Genomic DNA, 27,068 nt, shown 5'->3' with positions numbered 1-27,068 from the left:
TATTTATAGACAGCAAATTTATTTCCGCAAATTTTAATAATTTTTTTAATGACAGTGAAGCAGTTGCAATTGTCATTCAATAAATCTAAGATTTACTTCTTTTTAGCTTTGTCATCGAGCAGCGATTCCCGGGAGCAAAGTTCCAACGCTAAAATCATACTGTCTATTATTTGACTCGTGCTGCTGTAGAAATACTTGTATTTATCGTCGGCTTTCGGATGACGATTATAAACATCCTCCATAAATTTGCCGTCCGGAGTAAAGAAGAGAATTCTCGGAACGTATGTTCCATCTGGTTGAAATCTCGCTTCGTCTTGTGCGGGAATCTCGCCTTTCCTCGCATCCACCATGACGAAGCTATACATTGGCGGGGGGGGGGGGGGAAGGAAATAATCAGTTTAATATAAAAAATCCTACGTTACTTGTATGCGCTAAATACAAGGTTTATCTTGTTTAATTCTCTGTCACTTGGCTGCTATTTTTTTTAAATTGTACACATTTCTAAAATTCAGTTTGCAAAGAACCATACATTTTACTTATAACTCGAGATCGTCGTCAATATTTGCGCATTTTTGATAAGAATAAAAAAATAAATTCGCAGAGACTTTTTGTATATATTGATTAATTCTATCTTTATTAATTTCTAAATTGTATCTTCTGTAGGTAGAATCTACATAATTGGATTGTTTACGTTAATAGTACGCGCGTACTTTAATAATACTCGCGGAAAGTAGTAATAAGAGGAAGCTTTTTGCAAAAAAGGTACATTACACTCACTGCTTGCTGAGATCGAGGAGCCTGATGGAGTTGGTGAATTTAGGCTTGAGTTTCTCGCAGGTGGGGCAGCCCGGTTTGTGGATCAGGAGGAATATCGGTTTCCTGCAGACCTTGGCTTCTTGGAAGCCCTCCTGCAAATTCTTCCATTTGTACATGTGCCCGAAGTTGTAATTGGAATCGTCCTCGGCCGCGATCGCGCTTCCGAATACGTAATGATACATTAGGGCGGTAAGATTCGCGGAGCCGACGAGACACTTGGCGTAACGCATGATTAATGATTTTCACCGCAAGAGACGTTTCTTTCATTCAATACTAATATTACTATACTTTCATTCGCTACTAATATTAATTTCGAGGTTCGACGTGTTGTACGCGACGCATGCGCGATTTGAAATTTTCGACGCTAACTTCGCGCTTCATTCTTGAAATTAAAGTCACTAGATATACAAAGTACCGCAATCATTCGCCATTTTGGCTCCAATAAGCGGTTCATTCAAATTATATATTTACATGACCCCTTAATGATAATGTATTTTTGGCAATTAATCTCAGCCATTTTTTGCATTTTTTGTTGTTATTTTCGCTTTTTGGGATGCGAAATAAACGAAAACCTTTTTCGCTTTGATTTCTATAGCCTTTTACGCAACAACCTAGTTACGAATGCTTCTCAGATTTCACATACAGGTTAGAAAATTGCATTTAAAGTGTACATACATACGTAACAAAAGTGTGCACTTGTACTTTAGGAAGCCATTTTGGCTTCAAATTCTTATACATTGAGTCTTATGGATTGCGGTACTTTGTATATCTAGTGACTTTACTTGAAACTAAAGTTGGCCTTTTAACTTATAGTATAGTGACTTTACTTGAAACTAAAGTTGGCCTTTTAACTTATAGTATAACTTAATAATAAGTATTAAATATTAAATGCTCTTGTTATATAAGTCGCTATCACAAGTGAATAAATTTTTGTGCACCGTTTAAAACTAAAAAGAGAACAATACTATTGTACTGAATAAAATGACAGTTACAATTACTGTTAGAATTTACATTAACTTTAACTTTAACTTAAGTTAAATTAAATTAAATTGTTATACTTTTGGTTCGCTGGCGTATTACAATAAAATAAGAGAAAAAGTAAATAATCATTGCACAGTGTAACATACAATAGTAGGATATATATACATAAATAATAACTAAGCTAAACTAAAAATATCTATAACTAATTATCTCTTAACCTAAATAATTACTTTATTATCTATTACTATTTACCCACTCAAAACACTTCAATTATGTGCGCATAGAGACCAGACTGGAGAGTGAAAGGAAGCTACGTATTGATACGATTTATATCCGGAAAGGAATTGTGCTAATGAATTGATCCAGAGCTGTGACAACTTGAATATCATTTAATTGGAGCAAAAACTCTGTACTTAACTTGTCCTTAGGAATATGGTTTGAGATATTCTGTACGAGAGTTTCTCTCGATTTTTTTGTTAATAAACATTCCCAAAATACATGTTCCGCAGATTGATTACCCAAACCACAATCGCATTCCGGTGATTCGTTGATATTATGCAACCATAGGCTTTCGGCCAGTGAGGTATGTTTGGATCTTAATCTATTAATTGATACAATAACTTTTCGGCTTAACTTAGCCTTGTAGAACCATGGCTTCCTACTCTTTCTGAAGAATTCTTGGAAAAAATATGTTCCTTTATGCTTGCCTCTTTCTTGGGCCCAATTCCATAGTTTGTTGAATAATTTTTCTTTCGCCAAAGGTTTAGCGTCGCTAATAGGTATTGGAAACTGTGTATCGTAGCCCGTAAAAGCCTCATCTTTAGCCAGTTCATCTGCTCTTCCGTTGTTTTCAATTCCTACATGGGCTGGGATCCAATAAAATTTTATTTCTTTGCCCTTAAGAAATAAATTGTAGGTTGAGTGAATAATGTCCCATATTAAATAAGATCTATTTCTGTAATTTTTAAATGAGATTATAGCTTCCAGCACGCTTTTCGAATCTGAAAAGATATATATTGCTTGAGTGGGATCCGATTCTACTTTTTGTAATACTGTTAATATGGCCATGGCTTCGCAAGTAAAAATAGATGCCTTGTCTGAAGTACGATATTTAAAATTTATCTTATTAGCACTGTTGTATACTGCAAATCCAGAAAAGGGAAGCCCTTTAATTTTTGAGCCATCTGTAAAAAAGTGGACTTGTGACTCTCTAGTTGGGAATAAATTATGGAACAGAGTGGCTGGATGATGACTATTTTTAAGGAGATTTCCTTCTTGAAAGGATACATAAGGAATGAAAAATTTGAGTTTGTATGGGTATAAACAAAAAGTAGGCATGTCTGCTTTATAGAATAGATGATCAATTTGAGAAAATTTAAGAAAACAATTATATAGTAACGAAGGAGGAAACCTTTTGACATTAATTGGATTTTCTAAAAAGCTCTGTACTCTGTGGAAAATATTATTTAGTGGATGACTCGGTTGGGAGATTATTTTAGCTATGAAATTCATGCCTAGGAACTCCACTCTATCAGCGAAAGGAGGCTCGCAGGATTCGGCCATAATAACATTTACCGGGGTACTTTTTCTGTAACCCATTGCCAGTCTTAGTCCTTGATTTTGTATGGATTGAATTTTATTCCATAAATACTTTGGTACGTTGTACCATACAAAAGCGCCGTATTCTATCCTTGATCTAATAAGGCTTCTATAAATTTTTAGTAAAAGTGCAGGATCGGATCCCCATCAAGTGGAGCGGAGAAATTTGATAATATTAAGAGGTTTGATACAATTTGCGCTAATGTTATCGAAATGTTTATTCCATATCTAGTGACTTTACTTGAAACGGCCGTCGAATGCCATCTATCGGTCAGCTGACAGTACTCGAATGACAGAACAGAGGATAAAAGAGACGTTAGTAAAAATATTCACAAATAAATATTCGAATAAATAAATATTCAATAAATATAAATGTTCAAATAAATAATCAATAAATAAATATTTAAATAAATATGCGCAATAAGTATTAAAATTACATATTTCAATAAAAAAATAAATAAATTTTAATTATATATTTCAATAAATATTCAAATAGATATTCTCACAAATCTTAACTTTTTTATTTCAAAATCCTTTGACTATATACCTATGGACTGTTAATGCCTCACGTTTCCCATTGAAGCAATGCGATCCAAGATCTCAGCGCCCCCAGGTACCAAATGGCCAAAACAAGAACTAATAATTAAGAATAATACTAGTTGATAATACTAGTTTATTGACGAAGTTTATCTTTAAAAAGAATTAAAAAGAACCTTAATTTTAATGAACTAAAAGAGGAAGATATTGAAGATGTAACAGTTGATAATATTCCACTTCAATTTGTAAATTCAACAGCACAACATTCCGTGCTTTACATCTCTGGTTTTGTTGAAATGCGCGTACTACAAAAACTTACTTGCGACATATGCATCCAACTCGTGAATGAATCAAAAGAAGCTAATTCACTTTTCATTGATTTAAAAAGTTTTGGAAATTTACGTTATTCGAGGCACATATATTATAACGAGTGTAACAGAAAAACAATTTAATATTTATAGAATAGAAAATAAATTAAAAATGAAACACGCATTTCAAAAAATAAGTGTGAATGTAATAAGAAATATAAATCTTAATAAAGTTTTTAACAATTTTAATATGCATGTAATGAATAATGACTATGGACAATCACAAGTATGAATTAATAAAAACAATTATAGAATTGTATTTAAAAATAAAATTTTATTATTTCGGGAAAGAATTTACTGTGGAAAATCGCATTTGAATTATGTTAGAAAAAATTTTACGAAAACAATATTATTTAAAAAGGACAATAATTGGAAATGTCTTTGAAATATGATATTCTTGAACGAATTCTAAGACTATTTTTCCTCTTGAAAAATTTTGTCCAAAGCTTAATTTTTTCCCCAGACAGTCAATTTTATTGCACAATATTTGATCCTTTGAAGTGTATTAAATTATTATTACAGTTTCTACACAATATTTAACAATATTATTACCGTCTAGGAAGGTTATAACGTAACGCTTAAGAATAAAATATCAAAAAATATAAAAAAAAATTTAAAAAATTAAAAAAATTAAAAAAAAAAATTTTCAAGAGGAAAAATAGTCTTAGAATTCGTTCAAGAATATCATATTTCAAAGACATCAGGTTGTTTTGAATCACCCTGTATATATATATACACACACACACAAGCGCGCGCGCGTGCGTGTGTGTATATTATACGTATGTATGTACGTATGTACGTATGTATGTATAAAAGCAATGCGAGAGTTACGTGATATTTTATCGGATAAAAATACAAGATCTTTGGACGATGCATCATCCATCGCAGCTGTTAAGGACGCGACCATTGATATTATAATATCGGAGCTTGGCAATCTAAAGAACAATATGATAGCAACTCTGAATGATCTGATTGCGTATGAGAAAACCATGGCCGCTACAGCAAAAAGACCTTTTAAATCTTTCCTCTATGTTTCCCTTTATAAAATCAACAATAGATCCAACTCTTCCTTTTCAACAGAGAATAGCTGTACTTAGTCAAGTATTCGATATGTTGGCGAATCTGCAAAAAAACATCACTACAGTCGCGAAGAACTCTGATACTCCGAACAGCTCGAAAGAATCATCAAAGATTCCATTAACTAACAACGCTTCATCAATTAACACTCTCTTGGATGCCATTTTAAAGAAAATATCCATCATTGAATCTGTAACTATGCCTTTTCTTATCCAGCAAGTTCTGTCAAAGATAATCCTATAATAAGTAGGGCTCTGCGTAAAGAGCCAACGGTTTCCTGGGTGTCTTATTCGGAGAATTCGGCATCTGCTGTAAAACGACAAGTGGACGATGATTTGCAATCATACTTGGGATATGAAAATAATCCTCGGCATGATCATAAACAATACACAAGAGGCGTAAAAATACAGATGCATCAGGGATATCAGAGTTTACCCGCGGGCTCGGTGGAATCTGTATAAGCCGGAGGAGGTTCTACACCAGAACATCAAGGAGGAGGGATTAAGTTGCTGGTAAATGTATGATTTTCGTTTGGAACATAAATCTACAATTATAACATTACAATTATAACATTACATCAATCGAAAAATATATTCCACGAAATAAAATAAAATTTTATAATATATGATTCGTATACAGGGTGATCCAGAACAAACGTTTGTCTTTAAAAAAATAAATTGTCGAGTCTATTCTAAGACGATTTTCCCTTTACCAAAATTGTCTACGAGGCTTAATTTTTAAATTATTATATAAAATAGTTTGCGAATTACGGAACGAGTACAAGAGGTAGACAGGGACGGCGCAACTCACCGTCCGATATAGGCGATCATGTGGGGCGCTCGACGCGATCAGCTGATTGCTGCACACGATGAGTGTATCTCTCTGTTTGTACATAAAATCGAAGCCGTCTTATATATAAGGAGTTAGCAGTCTAGTATATATAGAAGTCTGTGGAATCGACCCCCAGGCTTCTCTCTAATAGAAAATATCTAGTGACTTTAGATACCGGAAGTGTCGAGGCGCTGATAAACTCTAGCGCACGAGATGTCAACGCGCATGCGCTTAAGAACAAAGAGACTGTTTTTCTCTCTCGCTTTTAGTACATACACACTTCAAATATACTTGCGGGAGCGCAATGTCCAGTAGTCCATCTTCTTACGTGTTTCTTACTTCTCCATGACGCGGACTGGTGTTTGACAGGACCTGTTCTAAGCGAGTGCGCGCGCGTATAGTTTTCATTAATTGCACTTGGACTGCTGACTAACGTGTTAATTTCATGGAAAATATCGCGCTTACGACGTTTCGAGATTGCAGTACACCGGACAAAGCTGCATTCGAGGATCTCGAGGAATCTAGAGTACAAAATGAAGCCTTTGATCGAATTCGAAGAATGTTTACGAGATACTCCGAAATTTCGGTATAACATCTTCGTGCTTTCAATCTAATTATAATTTCTTTTATACAAAGGAGTACTGATAATGCTGTTGTATTGTATACATCATCATCTTAGTTTTTTAAATATATTTATTTCATCCAAATGTTTTGTAGACAACATTATATACGAGATGAAAAGAGTATGTATAATTTATAAAATAATGTGAATTTTACAGATTTTGCATCGAAGAGGTGGAGAAGAATATAGATCAACTTGAACAAAAATTAGATAAGGTACTGTACGATATGATGATGCACAAGCATGTATTTTATTTATACTAGTTTAATTTTTGTGGCATAAATTTTTCATTATTCAAAGATGATATAAAGTAATATAATCAATGTATGCAGGAAATAAAAATAATATATATATGTAATAACAAGAGAATTTTCTCATCTATATAATTATCTTTTATCGTATTTATTTTATTTTTGTTGTTTATAGGTGTTGAAGAATTGCAGCCTAACCATCGACACTGGAAAAGCCTTTGTTGGACAGCAAAAGTAAGTTTCATATATTTCAACTATTGCATCAATATTAAATTACCACATAAAATGCGTTGAAAAGTAAATTAAAAATTGAAAGTAATAAAGATGTGAAAAATTTATATGAAATTATTAGTATATAAGTACTGTACAAATATTGCACATAATATTGTATATAAGCTTTATAAAAAAGATAATAATTATAAATTATAAAAAAGATTAACACATATATTAAACAAGACATAAGCAAAATATATGCATTAATTCACATAATATATTTAAAACATATTTATGTTTTCACAACACCAACTGCTAGTGAAAATCATGCTAAAATTAATAATTTTTTATTATAATTTAAATATATAAAATTCCAAGTAAACATATGTATTTTTTAATAAGTCATACAAGTCTCTCTTTGGCCTCCGCTATAATGGGTCGTAGGTCGTAAGTCGTAGGCAAATTGACCAATCATGGTTGATTATTTTTGAAATAATCGACTATGGTTGGTCAATTCGCTCACGACTTACGACTTGCGACTCATTGCAGCGGAGGCCTTTGTCTTATAAACTATAGGTTATTATATTTTTAACAGCATAATTATTAATGATAATTTTTTCTTCTTAACAGTCAGTTTGCCAATAGTTTATGGGAGTTGTCTGTGTACTTTAGCGACGATCCGGAGATAATGGCATTCCTAAATAAACTTATTCATGCTTTACAAGAAATGAACAAATATCATACTATTTTGTTAGACCAAGCTTCCAGAACTGTGATGAAAGATCTTAATAATTTTATTAAAAGGTGAGCTCTCATATGTACATATATTGTCAAGTTGACAGGTGATTGATTTACTCTAAATTTTGCCTCGCATGCTTTTCCAGTGACATCAAGAGAGTAAAAGAGTCTCGGCATTACTTTGAGAGAATTTCGGGTGATCTCGACATTGCATTAAATAGAAACTCTCAAGTACCGAAATCTCGGCCTGCGGAATACGAAGAAGCATCGAATATCCTGTCGGCCACTCGATCATGTTTTCGACACACAGCATTAGACTACATTCATGTACTGACGATGTTGCAAGCGCGCAAGCGACACGAAATATTAGGCACATTGCTGAGTTACATGCATGCATGTATCACTTATTATCATCAAGGTAGCGATCTCGCTCAGGATCTCGATCCATTTCTAAAAGATCTCGATGAGAATTTAGTCAAAATGAGAAATGACTCGAATAAGCTTGAGAAGGAAATGGAAAATCGGCATATTTACGTTAATAATAGAGATCTGATTCCCTCTCCGGTACCTGGTAATCCCAAGATGGAAGGATACCTATTTAAAAGGACCAGTAATGCTTTCAAAACATGGAATAGGAGGTGGTTTTGCTTGAAAGACCATCAATTGGTATATCGAAAACGAACAGGTGATGAAGATTATACAATTATGGAAGAAGATTTGCGATTATGCACTGTAAAACCTGTCGTTGATTGCGATAGGAGGAACTGCTTTGAAGTTTTAAGTCTGACAAAGTAAGATGCGTTTCATTTATTTGATAAAAAAAAACAGTTTATTTGCAAACATGAAAAAAATTTGTTTTTTAATTTGCAGGAGCCATATGTTGCAAGCAGACAGCGAAGAAACATATTTGGCTTGGGTGACTGCGATGCAACAAGCTATTGGTGTTGCCATTCAGAGAGGTATGAGTATAGGTGCTAGCATTAATTCACATGAATCGCAATCGCGCGATAACAAGGGTTTCGTGAGACGATTAACAAAACCGAAGTCGAGGTGATTTATAGATTTTCATATGCCATTGATTTATGTTAAATGGTCAAACATATCTTGAAAATTGCCTCAACATTTTTTAGAGTGTGGGAACAATTATTAAAGATCTCAGGTAACGAGGTTTGTTGCGATTGTGGTGATGTTAATCCAAGATGGGCCAGTATCAATCTAGGCATTACACTTTGCATAGGTAAATTACACTTATATATACACTATTATTTATAACATCCATTAATATTCTAATGTCTTTAATATTTGTACAGAATGTTCTGGTGTACATAGAAGTCTTGGAGTACACTATAGTAAAGTTCGCTCCTTGACTTTAGATGATTGGGAACCAGAAATATTAAAAGTAATGGCGGAATTAGGTAATTCTGTTGTAAACAGTATATACGAGGCTCTACCTATAGCTCCCGACATTACTAAAGCTACACCAAAATGCAATAGGTATGTAGTATGTAGTATGTAGGTATGAATTGATTAGTTGCTCTTTAACAATAAGTAAACAAGCAAAAATATTTACATCTTTCTCTTTAGTAATGTTCGGGAAACTTGGATAAAGTTGAAGTACGTAGATCGTAAATTTGTGAAATCTTTAAATGACGTGATACCAACCGGGCATCATGCCAGTCGAGAGCAAACGCATTTTCGAAAATGGAGCGTGCGTAAATTACGTCGTAGACCGCGCAGTTGTGATAAGATCGACAATAGTAATCGCAATAAAACGTTGATGTTGTTATCCGTAAAAGAAGGCCATCATTCAACGAGTTCAGATGATAGCAAGCACACGTCGATCGATAGTTTGAATTCCGTTGGAAAAGCGAGAAAGACGGAACGGAATTCAGTAAGCTCGGATGATAGCGCTACCGTAGATTTAAAAAATAATTCCACTCTGTATGGAAAAATCTTGAATCGTTCGCAAAGCGAATTGAACGATGGTAATAAACATGTTAAGAATACTGCAACTTGTGGGGAAGCTGCGAGCAGCGAACTGATTCGAGATACTAATCTGGTAGAAAGCGAACGGAAAGTAAATGTATCGACAGCGGATATTACTAGTACGCTTTCAGTCGGCGAATCAGACGACAATTCCAGTAGACACACCGATGATACCAAAGATGATAATTCGGAAAATACAGAGCTTAAATTGGAGAAGCATTGCAATGAAAAAACAGAATCGGATATATTAATGTTTGGTTGCGACGTACCAAAACCGATTATGGACGGTAATTTAGAATTGAGCTCTGATCAAGATTCAACGGCTGGTGAGGACGAAGAATTTACCGACGAAGAGGATATCGAGAATCTGTATCCCAATCTATTGCTATACAAAGCTGCACTGGCACACAATTTGCCCGTAATGTGTGCAGCATTGGCGATCGGCGCTGATAAATTATGGTCCAATGTTAATGATAAAGGCCGTAATGCGTTGCATCAAGCGATAATAAGTGTATGTACAGAAAACTTTCCATGAAACACTAAATTATAATATTATTCTTGCTCAATCTTGCATAAAACCCACTGCAAAATATAGAAATCTGATAATGACCGCGCGTTTTCGATACGCAGGGCTCTGTCATGTCGTGTGAATATCTCCTTCTGAATGGTGCAAGAATCAATTGTCAAGATGCCGAGGGAAAAACACCATTGCATTTAGCAACGGAATTAGGTACACATTAATAAATTATATAAATTATATATGTATTTTTCTACGTTTTTTTAGAATGCTATAATCTTATGAATGTATTTGTACTTGTTATATACAGGACATACTGCACAAGTGTGCTTACTTTTGAAACATCGCGCCGATCAACACATCAAAGATGAAAGTGGGATAAAACCTTTGTCGATCGCTGTAAAAGAAGCGAATGCTGATATCGTTACCTTGTAAATATTTCTCAGGAATTGAATGATATTAAAATATTTTCTTTTATTATATTGACATGTATATTTCAGATTACGACTTGGCCTGCTAAATGAAGAAATGAAAGATTCTGAAATAGGCGTTACCGGTGATGAAACATTCAATGATGTCGTTCGCGATTTCAGTCAGTTGGCTTGCTCGCATCCAGAACGATTACAACGTCGAAATGATACCACGAATCTGCCACATATGTCTGAATGAGGTTTTACACATCTCGTATAACTATTCATAAAGATTTATGCGCGCGAACAAATAATATCTTATATATTAAAATGACAGAGTTCAAATTGTTGCAAAGTATTGATTAATCATCATTTAACTATGAATGGAAACAGATATTTAGAATCGTTTCGTATAAAACATCATGAAGTATATCAATTCTTTTTACTCAATATACAAAACTAATTAATTATCTTAACATTTAAAATAGCCCTATTATATTGTCTCAAAATTTCTAATATATAATCTTTATTATTATAATCTTTTTAAGGATAATTCAAGAATTATAAAATTTCAGTTCTTTTTCATTTATAATTTTTCACTTGTTATATATAAGGTAATATTTTACAAAGATTACAGAATTCTCATACTAATTTATATTCATCAGAATGTTAAAGAAGAAACATGTCTCAAGTGAATTTGTTGTTAATTGCATATCTCATATGAGATATCGCATCTTCAAAATACCTAAGAGCAAGTATAAAACATTGCAAGTGAAACATGCATTAGATATGAATATATATATATATATATATATATATATATATATATGCAAAAATATTTTCTTGAGTCGCATTACATCGAATTTATTATATGATAAATGAAGAAAATTATATATATATATATATATATATATATATATATATATATACACATATATATATACATATATATAATGGCCTAATAAAGGACAAGACATTAAGACAAATTTTCTTATATACGCATATATATTTATCTTCTAATACGATTATTATTTGCAATTTAATTCAATAAAGTTATGTTACAAATCATGCTTAGAGAGTAGCATGACATGAACATAACAAATCATCATCTCGTTACAAATATACAACGTGTCAATGTATGTTATTGTTAAGATATCACAGTAGTATATAGTCGCGTATTATATAATTATAAATGCTTTCCAGAAAAAATGAAGTATCTTTTTGTGTACTTTATTGTTAATCTATGCATTATATATAACAAAATATAATTATAAGATAAGTGAGAGTTTTATCATCAAAAATTTCTATTTGTGTACATAAAACGTGAAAATTATTGATCTGATTAATATTTTTACATATTTCTTTAATATAAATAATTCAATTTTATGTAGGAAAGAATTATATACATATGAAATTGCGTAGAAATGCAAGATATATTATGATGAAACTAAAAATAATCAACCGAAATTTTAATCAAACATATATTTCTTGAATTCTCAAGAGAATACACAATGCAATATTATTTGCATGATAGTATATATGCATAAATATTTGCCAATGTTTTGTACTATATATATATATGCATGTTTTTTTATGCATTTATATTTATAATTAACAATATGTAAATAGAATAGATAATATATGCAAACACATTCCTATTATATTATATCAATATTATAATTTTACTTTTCGAGACTAACGGTTAAATATGAAAGAACACAATCCTCATTCATTTCTTAAGTTATATTGAATAGTGTGCATTATAGATATTAAGAACTTTAATCAAGAAAGTAATTATTTTCACATAATTAAACTTCTGTTTTAAAAAAAGTACTATAAATGACTAATAAATATGATGCAACTTTTTGATTACGCGATCTTTGACATATAGATATTTTGACATTTATTCAAGATTTCAATGTATGTTGTTATCAATTTACTTGTATTTATTATTGCACAATGTTGATGAAAACGTTCGAGCCGCGCAAGAGATAAAAAGAGAAATTAATGTGGATAAAATATGGATAAAATATTAATGTGGATGAAATACATGTATACATTTTAAATTTTGATAAAGATATATGGCATGCGCGCAATATATTTATAGTGATTTTTACAAATCAACAAAAGAACGCTATCAACGATCTTTCTATTACTTTTTCATATATATGTATTTAATACACAAAGTTTTGATACTATTGCGTAAACGCATATTTGTATTTTGTATTTATACAATATATGCATCTTTCTATAATCTCTGCGGATATATTATTATTGTAAGTTATAAAAAAATATCAAGCGATTCGATTGATTGCTAATTAAAAATTAATGTTATATTGTACGAATTATTATTTTTTTACAAGTTCATAAATTCGCCGATATACAGATATGTGTATAGACTCCTTTAAAAAAGTCTTGCCATAATAAAGAATCTTGTTAAAGTTATTCAAATTCTTTCAGCTACATAATGTTTTCTACATTAGGTCATCAATTGAAATTTAAGACGGTATAGTAATATGATTTGCGCGGAATTGAGAAAAGAAACCAGAGAGATTTTCAACAAATAAAAAGAGAGAGAAAAGATCATTTATAAATATAAAAAATGTGTGATTTTGCAATGTATGATGTATATAAAATTTACATAAATATGAAAATTATAACTGTATAAAAAAAGTTCTCATCTTATATTTACGTTCTTTCAGCATTAGGAGATATATTTTTCACTCTAGGCTACAACAGCTATGTATATACATATATACATATGAACAGTGATGCCAGTTTCGAGACGCTGCCCCCACCACTACATGTAGAGGAGGTAGCGCACACAAAGAAAGAGCCGTGTCCGTACACGACGCCCAGCGCTCGGCTAGCTTCGGATAGTAGAAGAGCGCAGATATATCAGCTGTCTCTTTCTTTCCCGAGCTAGAGTGACGTCACCAAGCAGAAGAAAATCGAGATCTCGAGAGAATTATATATGTTAAAATTATATATATTTTCAATTAGATCTCGTAATATATAAGAAATTAATACATTAATATTTAAATTAATATATAAATAAATATTTAAATAAAAAATTAAAATATTAATATTTAAATCAATATTTAAATAATTTCTATAAATAAATAAATTCTATAAATTCTAGTTATATTTATTATAAATAATAAAAGATATGAACTCAATTAAAGAAATAAAGAATGGAAGAAATGTAAGTGATAGAAATCCACTCTTGGCCAATATGAACTTAATATATATTTATTTATAAAAATTAATAATTATTAAATATATTTAATATTATAAATTTAATTATACATTAATAATATATATTATTCTTTTTTGTAAATAAGCAACGTACATATTGTTGCTCAACGGAAACCGCGAGAAGGTGGTGGTCTCTTCCGTCAAGAGGAAATGTAAAAAAATGTTTTCTTTAATATTATATTAGATATAATAATTATATATAATAATATAAAATATTTTATATATAATGATTTTAATATAATATTAAGGAAAACATAATATTTTACATTTCCGAAAAATGATAGATACGACAGAGATAGAACAAAGAATAAATAAAAAGGACAGACATAAAATAGATAATATAAAATGATAGATATAAAATATATAGAAGAATATAAAAGACAGAACATAGAAAAAGTAAAGTAATATGTCGAATATTAGCTTCAAGATCACTTTACACGATTTATAAATCACGAGAGAATTTGAATCAAAATTGTATATTGAAAAAAACTAAAAATTAGAGAAGCTATAAATTTAAGCATACACACACACACACACACATATACAGGGTGACCCATTTTAACTTAGGCAGCCAAATAACTCGAAAAATAAGCAAGATAGAGAAAAATGTTTTAGACAAAAGTTGTATGGTTTCGAGGGGGCCATAAGATGGTATCATTGGTTTGACCTTGAAGAGTCATTTGAAGGTCACGTGAAGGTCACTTCAATTTTTTTAAATGGAATACCCTATATATTTTTGTACATTCTTGTAGCTTATTTCGAGAGCTTTCCAAAACACTATAATTAAGTACCTTTCCGTTAAGTACTTTTTGAGTTATGATGCTTGAAATAATTTCTTAATTTTACATAAACCGTAAAATATCTTGTAAAATATTCATTTTTCGATTATCTTACCTTAATACTTTTATGTACAAAATAATGAGAGGAATCAATTGGTGTAAAGAAAACACATAGTTGTTTTTAAGAAAAAATATGGAATTGTTAATTGCAAATTACATATTTTTTCTTCGAAACAACTATGTGTTTTCTTTACACCAATTGATTCCTCTCATTATTTTGTACATAAAACTATTAAGGTAAGGTAATCGAAAAATGAATATTTTACAAGATATTTTACGGTTTATGTAAAATTAAGAAATTATTTCAAGCCTCATAACTCAAAAAGTACTTAACGAAAATGTACTTAATTATAGTGTTTTGGAAAGCTCTCGAGATGAGCTACAAGAATGTACAAAAATATATAGGATGTTCCATTTAAAAAAATTGAAGTGACCTTCACGTGACCTTCAAATGATTCTTCAAGGTCAAACCAATGATACCATCTTATGGCCCCCTCGAAACCATACAACTTTTGTCTAAAACATTTTTCTCTATCTTGCTTATTTTTCGAGTTATTTGGCTGCCTAAGTTAAAATGGGTCACCCTGTATATACATACATAAATACGTACATACATTTATGAATTACCAAATGTCCTTTATATTATATGATACATAAAATTATAAATAGAATTATATTTTTATTCTCTCGTGAATTATAAATTGTCTAAAGTGATCTTTACACTAGAAATACCAAGTAATTTCTAACCGTCTCGATTTTTTAAACTAATATTCTATTGGTCAGGTTAAAACAAAATATTAAATTAAAAAATCGAAACTGTTGGAAAATAACTCGGTATTTATAGTGTCAAACCGGAAAAAAATACATATGTTTTACTTAATATAACATTGAAAATGGTACACACACATACATATATATATATTTATATATATAACAATATGTACGTTGCTTATTTACAAAAAAGAATAATATATATTATTAATGTATAATTAAATTTATAATATTAAATATATTTAATAATTATTAATTTTTATAAATAAATATATATTAAGTACATATTGGCCAAGAGTGGATTTCTATCACTTACGTTTCTTCCATTCTTTATTTCTTTAATTGATTTATATCTTTTATTATTTATAATAAATATAATTAGAATTTATAGAATTTATTTATTTATAGAAATTATTTAAATATTGATTTAAATATTAATGTTTTAATTTTTTTAAATATTTATTTATATATTAATTTAAATATTAATGTATTAATTTCTTATATATTTAAATATTTATTATGCATAATTAATCTAGAAGAGAAGGGACACGCGAGATCTAATTGAAAATATATATAATTTTAACATATATAATTCTCTCGGGATCTCGATTTTCTTCTGCTTGGTGACGTCACCTCTAGCTCGGGAAAGAAAGAGACAGCTGATATATCTGCGCTCTTCTACTATCCGAAGCTAGCCGAGCGCTGGGAGCCGTGTCCGTACACGCCGCCCGAGCGCTGGGCGACGTGTACGGACACGACTCTTTCTTTGTGTGCGCTACCTCCTCTACATGTAGTGGTGGGGACAGCGTCTCGAAACTGGCATCTATGCATATGAAGCGTGTTATTATTAACTGTTTTTTCAATGTCCACCATTGCATAATTTGAAACTTGTTATTCGATTTCCAAACTAAGCGTATTTCTTGCAAAGCACAAAAATGCATCATCAAACAGAACTCGCATACATTGAAAGAAACATAAATATCGCCGACTAAGAAATCATTGATAAATATGTCAGTGCCAAGAGAGAAAAACAACTATATTTAAATGTTAATTAAAGATATAGATATATCCCAGCAAACACAGAATATTGTAGCAACATTGCTGCAATGTTGTAATATTGTCGCAATGTTGCCGTAATATTCTGTGTTTGCTGGGATTCATGTATACATTATAAATAATTTACGAGTTACATGAGTTGCATTTCTTAATATTTCTTAATTGTTTTTATTTTTTTTTATCTTTTGATATGATAATCCAAGTATCGGTATAAATTTCTTTCAGCAGGAAGGTAACAAATTTGCAAATTTAAAGTACAAAGTTTATTAATTTCGATTATGTCGACAGACTGTCACTTTAATCGAACGGGTGTCAATGCTTTATCGTCGCGGTTATCAGTTATCGAGTGCGTACATGTTATGCGTATACCAATGCATCAAAGAAATTTATCAACCAGTCCCTCTCTTCTTCATTTTATTTACGATAAAGGGATGCGCGATCCATTCCAGCATGTAAATCGAATATTCATAATTCCATTGAATATTACGCGTATTATCTATCCGTATTATATATCGTATTGAAAAAATTTATAATGTAATAGCCATTGTAGATTATATATATATATATATATATATATATATATATATATATATATATATACATATATATAATATAATTATATATAATAATTATTATATAATATATTATATATCTTTTTATTTGGATTATTACAATAGAGATTACAATATATATATATGTATAGTTTGCATATTTGGATACTGTAGATTGTAAAACGAAGTAAACAAACGCACATTCGAGGAAGACTGGCAGATCTACGCATATCCCTTTGGAAAATGCGTAGATCGGCTAAAGAAGTCGCCAAAAATGTACATACATAATCAAGTATTGTATAACATGCTGACGAAAACTTTAAGGACGAATAAAAGAAATGCGTATTTGGGTCCGCGCGGTTCTCATGTTTCATGTATACGCGTCGATTGTGAAAATTTAGAAGAGTTGTCACGCGCAAGAGGAATAACGAGCACGCGACGCATGCATTAGCTTATGCACAATTGCTGCCTCATCCGGCTCCCAATACAAAGTATCGCTTATCAACGTCCGTAATATCAATCGTGCGACTGTTGCAATACATTCTATACGCATTTATTTTTCGGCGTCATTGGATGCGTTATCCATTGCATGCCGCATGATTCTCTTCGTGATTCTTTTTATCTTTTTCAGCGATAAAGCTACCAACGCGATTTAAAAAAAAAAAAGCAATTTAGCAATCAAAATTACGTTTCTTCAAAACCGTCATTATTGTATATTGACAATTTACATTTTTATAAAACAGGGTAAAACGGTGTAATATTCATTCCATATTTTTGTTTTAATCAATATAAAATACACTTGCGATGAAAATTTTGTTAGTAGTTGAAATTTACAAAACTTACGAATATCATAATTAATAATTGTATCAATTTTTGATTATATTCTTTCTATAGATAATTTTTAATTTAAGTTATACTAATTATAAGATCAACTTTTTGAAAATACTAAAAAGGCCATTTTCTTCCGAACTTTAGCGAAAAGCGCATCAGAAACTATAATTAAGAAAAAATAATTGTTTTGTGCAATTGTAAAATTCGACGAAACGTAAAAATTCGTATTTTAACTCAATAAAAATATTGATTGAATATTTATAAGAATTGTCTTTTTTAAAACAACGATGTTTTTATAGTGTCTTGATTTTCGCCATTGCTTCTTTCTGTCATTGTAGTTTTCTTTTTATATGTTTTACTCATAGTCGACCAGAAAAAAATGATAAAAAAAATATTATAATGGAGCTAGAGTATATTATCCCTATGTGAGGCATTTTTGGTTGTTTAAAGAAAAGTGAAAATAATGAAAAATGATAAAAAATACTTATTGGTAAATTGTACAACTTTTTTTCTTTAAAAATTATTAATTTTATATAAACTTAAATTTAAGGCCATAAGAGCTAAACGCGGATGATAGTGCGTAAGTTCAACGAGAAAATAAGTTTTTCGTTGAAACTTATTTGTGTGCACAGGGCACAAATTTTCTTGGTACGATACCAAGCAAATTTAAATAATTCTCAATTCGAGAATTTATTTAATTATTATCCCTCTTTCCCCCCTGTAATGTTGTAGGCGAGAAAAATATCGGGCTGAAAGTCGCTGAATCGGGAATCGAACCCGAGTCTTTCGCTTGCCGGGCGACTGCTCTTACCACTGAGCTATTCAGACCCTTCAACTCGATACTTCTCGGTCGCCTACAATTATATATTAAATTGAAGAATAACGCCATCTTCCGCCGGCGTGAATTTAAATAACTATAAGAAATTAGGCTCTGTGTATTGAAACATAAACTTAAATTTAAGGCCATAAGAGCTAAACGCGGATGATAGTGCGTAAGTTCAACGAGAAAATAAGTTTTTCGTTGAAACTTATTTGTGTGCACAGGGCATAAGTTTCAACGAAAAACTTATTTTCTCGTTGAACTTACGCACTATCATCCGCGTTTAGCTCTTATGGCCTTAAATTTAAGTTTATGTTTCAATACACAGAGCCTAATTTCTTATAGTTATTAATTTTATAATTTTTTAAAATATGAAACCCCATTCAAAGCTGTGGTTTTTCCAGTCGATTATATATTGTTATTCATCGATTTGTCTCAATACTTATTGATAAACTCATTACATATGTGTAATGGGACATTCCCTATGTCGGGATGTATTATATCATTTTACTCTACATGTTATATTTATACACATCTTTCAATTACATTGTTGAAATTTTGTAAATCACAGTATACATATTGCGAAGGAGAAGATGACTAGTTTCATGAAAATAATGAATAATCATGGCTAGTTTCATGGTAATTGCGAAATATCTCAAGATTACAACAATATTGCCCAATGCGTCATTTGGCAATGAAATTTCAATATGTCTACGATTTTACTGTATGAAAGACAGAGAAAAGAAGAGAGAGCAAGAGACCAGTATACGATAACCCAACGTGAAATTGATCTTTCCGAAACTATTAAATCAACTATAATCTCGTCGTATCGCTATAGTTTTAATAATATTCATTTGATACACGATATCTGTGTTTACTATACGATTGCGTTGCGAGTCCAGCCAAGTTCAGCGATACCGATGAGCATCTCAATGGGATCGATAACGTGAAACGTCTCAATGAATCCAAACGAAGAGGCAATAATTAAGAAACGAAGGACAGGACGAAGAGTCGACAGAATTACAGATATTTCGTGTCCTCGTCTACGGCGATATTATACATCGATCCTTGCACCAAGATATCCCAAAATGAATTCGTCGCTCGCTAATAATAGCGGTCGTCTTGCGCTGATGTCGCACGGCGGCAGGCAGTCTACGCGCGCGCACGTTCGCGATGTTTACTCTCCTTATTAGAATCATTAATAGAACAGAAGTAGGCTCGAGCGTATACTCATTTCATGCTGGTGGACACGCGCGCGTGTGTACGCGAAGCCTATGAAACATGATTTAAATCTAGACTTCTACATGTTGGCGGTTTTAACGTCCCCGTCCAGGTGACGAATTAACGAAATTTTTTTCCCTTCGATGTAATTGATCTACAAAAGATTCATCTCTAAAAATCTGGGGGATACTCGATGAAAATTTTGCTGCATGTGTATAAAAACCCTTTCTTTTTTTCCCTTTCAGAAAAGAATAGAAAAGGTTTATGCGAGAGAAAAATCGTCTCTGATCCTTGAATGTTTTCTTGGTCGGAATCTGATGAGATAAAGAACACAAAATTTCCAAACATTACTAAGTTGACTAGCAGACATCGCTTTAAGTGCGTAGTAAACTTTGATATCTCGGAGACCCTACCCCCCGCGATAGTGATATAGTGCAAATACTCGCCGAATAGAGCTAGCGAGTCACATGTCGAACACTAGCCATAGCAAGGATAAGGAACCGAGAATTCCATTCGTCATGTGATATACTATTTACGCTTATGCTTTTACTTCGATTTTTGCAACGTTAATCATACTCGACAGATCTTTACGCATTTGACACGATAATAATTCGTGCTCATCTCCTTGACATAGAGTAAATAAAGATTTCTTTCTAATCTAATCTAATGCGTAAAAATTTGCACGCTTGCGTTATCGAATAATCGCTCATTTATTCGTCTTCCGAGCGACGATAGACGGCAACGAACATTTGTAAACACGAATTGACGCAATTGACGCACAGTTCATGGATCATAGAACAAAGTTAGCAGGTGTAAGTTTTTTATCTAATTATTCAGATAAATGCATTTATAAACTATACGTCGATTAATAAAAATAAAATAAAATATATAAAAATTTTTTTTGTAAGAGAGACATATTTAGTCTATCCAAAACATGTGTGACACATGTATTTTGGCAAAATTGTCGTAAAAGATAAAAGATAATTATGCAAATATGTACTTGTTGATACTTGATATCTTTCTAGGAATGTATCAGGAAAAAGCTTAAATTAAAAGAATTAAAAGAATTAAAAAGAAAGCTTTCTCCTTTATTTCCCTATTTCTTTTAAATGCGCAAATAAACTACGCAACACATGGTGTATTTATCACTATCATATCGTCAACATGTGCCAAAGCAACAAGTTACAAAGTCCTAGATCGTAGATCGTCAATGGGAAAAATAAACCGGTAATTCGATGTTATTGATACCCTATTAACGATGGTACAATCCATTGGGTTAGTGTTTGTCTTCGCATGCTCGGTCTCATGATTAAACGAGCGCGATAAACAAATTCCACGTTCATTTAGGCGATTGACATCTTCGTTGGAGATGGCTCGTTAAAAGGGACATTATTTATCCTCGTCATTGCGATGTATGATGCAAGAAAACAGTATTATATATATATCGTGCCAATCTGAGAAAAATCCGCTCTTCGTGCAACGTGAAAATTTGCGATATCGCTAATGTTAAAATATTATAAAAAAGTATCTATTCGTTAAATTTTCAAGACAAGCATGATAAGCGAAGCGATCCCCATCGGAATTCAATTATCCTCATCTTTCATGCGTCTCTCTACATATCTATTTTCGCAAAAAATCTCTCTCTCTCTCTCGATTATCAAAAGTCTATTAAAATATATATTAATTAATAATTTTTTTATTATAGATAACGTGTTTATTTGCGGAACGAGTCGCGGGAGGAATCGGCAGGTGAGAGGGAAACGCGATAGAGGAGGAAGAAGGGGAGGAGATCGGCGAGATGTAAAGCGAGAGGGTCGTCGCATCATTCGTCCCGCCGTCGCCCAGGACGTCGTAATTCGACAGGAACAAACGACTGAAGAAGCTGGAAAAGAGACTGTGTGATTGCGACGGTGACAGCGTCGTCGTGACGACGACCGTCTGCCGGTGCCGGTGCGATTTGTGCGTCTAGACGTGTCCTTGTACGCGCGTTACGGTTTGCACCCGCGGCTCCACGACTCGGTTCGCGCGTTGATTCATCGTAACAGATTTAGACCGGCTTACGCGATAGACGCGTGCATCGCGCCTTCGCACGTTCTGATGAGCGATAAATTTCGAGCAGACGAAAGACGAGAGAGAGAGAGAGAGAAAGAGAGAGAGTCCTTTTAGCCGTTATAAGTAGTCAGAGCAAAATTCGAAATCATAAGAAATGAATGGATTGCATGAAAAAGAAATAGAGAGAGTGTATCGCTTGATTAGGCATTTGATAAAAATCTCCGCGATATGTACAGGATGAGGCAATAACTATTAGCATCTTAAATATCTTCAAATCTATGAGATCTAGAAGATTTGTGTAATCAAAATTGTATGAAGGAGTCTATCATATGACAATAATAATTTTTATTCAGGTAGAAGAGACACTTCGGAAGATCATCTTCATTTTTTAAATAAATTCGATATGTTTTTTTCCATGATAAAGGAACAAACAAGTTCAGAGTTCATGACATAAGATTAAAAAACAAGATTAAAAATAAAAAACCGTACATATGTTACGTGAAATTTATTATTTATAGAAAATGTTTGATAATCATCACTATCAATATTAGATTCTTCCACTTATTTATTAGAGTTTATTTCTCGCAACGAATGAAAAAAAAGCTAGACATTTATCGCTGATGTCACATTGTTCGTTATGTAATTAAAGGCAACAAAATTTTTAACAATGGACCCAATGTATGCTCAAAAAAATTAACGTTGCTATTGCCAGTTAAATACATATAGTGCCAGCTCGTTCACTAAACTTGATACCATTGGATTTTTTTTATGAGGAATTCTAAAAGACATGGTCTAAGAAAAACCAACTACACCTTAAGACATGCAATAATGGATCGTTGCAGCTTGTGCATTAATAACTATCAAACGTTATTAGAAGAGCAAGCTAATTATTGAAAGAATCCAATATTGTATTGATAGTAATGGCCATCATTTTGAACATTTTTTATAAATAATAAATTTCACTTATAATATGAAAAACGTACATTTTTTTCACTTTTAATCTTATTCAATAATTTTGTATAACGAACTTTGCACTTGTTTTGAGCTCCTCTATCATCAAATCCTCTATTATCAAAAAAAAGAAACGAAAGAACAAGAACAAAAATTATCATATGATAGCATCCTTCCTATCGTTCAATTTTGATTACATAAATCTTCTTTTAGACTTTATAAATTCAAAGATATTTAAGATGGTAGAAGAGTGTCATTGCATAATCCCCCATTATTTGAAAACTGAGATATTAAGATATATATTTTTTAAAAATGTGTGAAATATCAAATATGATATCGGTATTGTTTTTTTTTTTATCTAAAACATGCGAAAATTGCATTCCTATATAAAATTCGAATTTTGATTCGTTATTTCTCATTTTTATAAAATTGCGATTTCTTACATCCCTATATATATATGATAAATACCCTTCGATATAAAACATATTTCTCGATATCAAATATGTATCAAATAGACCATATGTGTATCAAATATGTATCAAATAGACCATAAAAATTTATATCAACTTCATTTCACCGAGGATGGCTAAAAACGTTTGGAAATAAATTTATCTATTAATTAATGGGAAATTCAATATTATCTTGCGCTTGGCTCTTATTAGCCTACATATTTGCCTCTACGTATTTGATATCTCTTGTTTGTTTATTGAAATGTTACCCTATCGAATGACGGATGCGCTTGCAAATGATCTCCATGTGCGAAAAAATGACGAAGATCGCCCGAAAATCCGGGACCTGAAAATATCACGAAGCTAATCCCTCCTTCGAGGGATACGCAAACGCGGAACCGATTATATTATTTCCAGCCCGCGGGAAAAAGGAGAGGCTAAAGTCGCTTCTAAAGGAGCCGATGAGAAATGCGACGACGATAACGCGCCGACAACTTTAGGATTGTCGTCTGCGCGTCCAAAGGAGATGTTACTGCTCTCGTCGTCGGTTCCTTGAGAAACGGTCGTCTTCGCCGTCGCCGGCGGCGACATCGTCGTCTTCTTCGTCTCCGGATCTTGTCTTTAGGCGCCGCGGCGTTTTCGACTGTCTGAGTAAATACGCGTAAATTCTCTCAGGATAGTTAGTGGATCCAGCCCGCCCGCGCCTTATTAAACGATTCTTCGTCGTTCATACGCACCGGAGACAGAGGGAGAGACGTTCTTATATATATATATATATATATATATATATATATATATATATATATATATACAGGGTGAATTTTAATGGTTGTGTCAATCTTTTTATCATGCGGGAGATTACCGATCGCAATTTTAATAAATTGATCGATACATAGATGTCAGTTAATTGGATCTACCGTATCGAAGGCCGAAATATAATGTGTACAATTAAAGTAAGTGAAAAGCTGAAATTATATAGTATGGATATATTATTATTGTTAAAGCTACGCACTTATTATTATTATTATTATTATTATTATTATTATTATTATTATTAAATATAAATATTATTATATTTATTATTATTATTATTATTATTATTATTATTATTAAAGCTACGTATACATATTTAATATATTAAAGCAGTAAGAATACATATTTAAAAATTCAGTTCAAATTTAACACTTTAACGTTTTATGTAAAACTTTATTTCAAATTCCGCATTTATTTTTATGATAAAAATTTTTATTATTGTTATACGCTAAAGGTATGTAGTATTTCTGCCGTCTTGAAATAAAATCACACAATTGTTCCACAAGAAATACATTCTTATGAAACAATTGCGTAATTTTATTTTAAGAAGGAAGAAAATTTTTTGCTGCATATTTTTAGCATATAAAACAATAAAAATTTATCATAAAAATAAATGCGGAATTTGAAATAAAGTTTTACATAAAACGTTAAAGTGTTAAATTTGAATTGAATTTTTAAATATGTATTTCTTCCGCTTTAATATACCGAATATGTATAATAATAAATCCCTAATTTAATCACAGTAAAATAATAATAATAATAATAATAAATATAATAACATATATATTTAATAATAATAATAATAAATGCGTAGCTTTAATAATAATAATAAATCCACACTACATAATTTCAGCTTTTAACTTGCTTTAATTGTACACATTATATTTCGGCCTTCGTTACGGTCAATTCAATTAACTGACATCTATGTATCAATCAATTTATTAAAATTGTGATCGGTAATCTCCCGTATGATAAAAAGATTGACACAACCATTAAAACTCACCCTGTATATACACGTGCCGCATCTCACGTTTGTTTTTCGCATCGAATAAACCTGGCGCCTCTTCTTTTGCCCGACTATTTGATACACTTGGGCTGCGTTCGAAAACGCCCAGCAACTCCCGGGTAGGTGATGGGAAAAACTAGGGAACAGATAGTAGAGTGACTCTCTGTATGCTACATTTCCGACCGACTAATGAGAGCAACGTAATTGAAATAAAATTATGTATTTAAAAAAAACGCTTTCTAATTACGTTATTTATTAAATTAAATTAAAATATTATTTTTATCGAAATGAAGAAGTGGGGGAAGATGTTATTTAATGTTTATTTATATTCTTTTTATATATATTTTATTCATATTAATTATTAATTTATATTTCTAGTTTTTTACTTACTTTCGCATCAAATTTTGTATATTTTATATGATTATATTTTATACTTTATACGTTTATTATATGTGCTGTCACTAATTTATTTTTATTCGTTCTTTCTACATACAAAGGACTTTTGTTTATTTATTTTTCGGGTCCCAAATAGCTAAATTGTTCCCATCTTTTATTATTTCGTTTTCTGTGGTAGTTTATAAAATGTATTGAATTTTTATGAGCTCTGTCATGTTTACCTTTAGTGCCATATGATCATCATCACCCAGTCCCAACCCTACGAAAAAGTAAGATGGAAATTTCACCCGATTGGGTGCTTCTCTAAAGTTTTCGAACGCTTCAATCGAGTGATGGAAAGAGCTCCCTAAACATTTTCGAACGCAAAAGGAAAGAGAGAGAGAGAGTGCACCCGAGTGACATTTTCGAACGTAGCCTTGAACTTCAGTAATAATAAAAACAAACAAAATCATTCATTATTCATCTAAAATATCATAATTTCACTATAATTTATAGTATCTTAAGGCGCCAAGCATATATAATAGTGCATTTTACTATAAAAAATATAGTTGATATAACATGAAAATATAGTTCGTAAAATCATAATATCCATTTCATGTAACCATATGGTTATGGTATACGTAGTGTTCCGAAATTCACTATCAGTACTGAAAATCTGTAATACATGTTACGTATATTACAGATTTTTAATATACGCAGCATCAAGACGTTTAAAAGTTTTTTTCCGTCTATAATTTCAAATAATCTGTTTAATATTCTGAATCCTAAACAAGGAATCCAGATTATTAAATAAATTATTTTAAATTCAGTTTGTCTGAAATTAAACTAATAAACAGTGATATGTCAGAAAGAGAATGCTCACATGCATGGGCGCCGGCAGAATTACTTTTAGGGGGGTGCACTCAAAAGAGGATGCACTGGAAAAACGATTTTTTCCCAGTTCATAATTATATTTCTGTTAACGTCGTTTATGTTATTGTTTGAATTTTAATAAAGATTCATTACTGTGTCAGCGTTCATAGAAAAAGAATGCAAGAGGAGACTGAATTTATTGATAATGTGACAAATGAATTTGGAAAGCAACCAAGACGGCTCAAGTTTTTGTTCA

The 27,068-nt window shown here is 31.5% G+C and overlaps 2 protein-coding genes and 1 long non-coding RNA gene across 3 annotated transcripts; 1 reads left to right on the top strand and 2 right to left on the bottom strand.

Moving 5' to 3' along the window:
* Positions 1 to 1,184, bottom strand: LOC145969993 (thioredoxin domain-containing protein 12). The gene is made up of 2 exons (XM_083096330.1): positions 778 to 1,184; positions 1 to 357 (listed from the first exon to the last, which is right to left on the bottom strand). Exons 1-2 carry the CDS (start codon positions 1,044 to 1,046, stop codon positions 93 to 95), a joined length of 534 nt encoding a protein of 177 aa, XP_082952456.1. The 5' UTR covers positions 1,047 to 1,184; the 3' UTR covers positions 1 to 92.
* Positions 1,185 to 1,894: 710 nt separating this feature from the next.
* On the bottom strand, positions 1,895 to 6,281 carry LOC145969994 (uncharacterized). The gene is made up of 3 exons (XR_014438287.1): positions 6,189 to 6,281; positions 3,944 to 4,032; positions 1,895 to 2,752 (listed from the first exon to the last, which is right to left on the bottom strand). It is a non-coding gene; the product is annotated as an uncharacterized LOC145969994 (long non-coding RNA).
* A 205-nt stretch (positions 6,282 to 6,486) lies between these two features.
* Positions 6,487 to 11,781, top strand: Cenb1a (Centaurin beta 1A). The gene is made up of 12 exons (XM_083096914.1): positions 6,487 to 6,795; positions 6,989 to 7,046; positions 7,258 to 7,316; positions 7,926 to 8,099; positions 8,180 to 8,824; positions 8,904 to 9,083; positions 9,164 to 9,270; positions 9,344 to 9,527; positions 9,618 to 10,530; positions 10,650 to 10,749; positions 10,847 to 10,967; positions 11,037 to 11,781. The coding sequence occupies exons 1-12, from the start codon at positions 6,743 to 6,745 to the stop codon at positions 11,203 to 11,205; spliced, it is 2,763 nt and encodes a 920-aa protein (XP_082953040.1). The 5' UTR covers positions 6,487 to 6,742; the 3' UTR covers positions 11,206 to 11,781.
* Positions 11,782 to 27,068: the final 15,287 nt, after the last annotated feature.

This window comes from Camponotus vicinus, unplaced genomic scaffold (assembly GCF_025532165.1).
Source record: "Camponotus vicinus isolate PSW18456_S1 unplaced genomic scaffold, iyCamVici1.0 SCAF_4, whole genome shotgun sequence".
Lineage (NCBI taxonomy): Eukaryota > Metazoa > Arthropoda > Insecta > Hymenoptera > Formicidae > Camponotus > Camponotus vicinus.
This window is presented reverse-complemented; position numbering and strand designations above follow the sequence as displayed.

Excerpts from the sequence above, each read along its gene's own strand:
- LOC145969993 (XM_083096330.1), bottom strand. The coding sequence starts at position 1,046 with ATGCGTTACGCCAAGTGTCTCGTCGGCTCCGCGAATCTTACCGCCCTA. Across the intron at positions 358-777 it reads CTCCTCGATCTCAGCAAGCA|CTTCGTCATGGTGGATGCGA; the intron begins GTGAGTGTAATG and ends GCCAATGTATAG.
- Cenb1a (XM_083096914.1), top strand. The coding sequence starts at position 6,743 with ATGAAGCCTTTGATCGAATTCGAAGAATGTTTACGAGATACTCCGAAA. Across the intron at positions 7,317-7,925 it reads GCCTTTGTTGGACAGCAAAA|TCAGTTTGCCAATAGTTTAT; the intron begins GTAAGTTTCATA and ends TCTTCTTAACAG. Across the intron at positions 9,084-9,163 it reads TTAACAAAACCGAAGTCGAG|AGTGTGGGAACAATTATTAA; the intron begins GTGATTTATAGA and ends AACATTTTTTAG.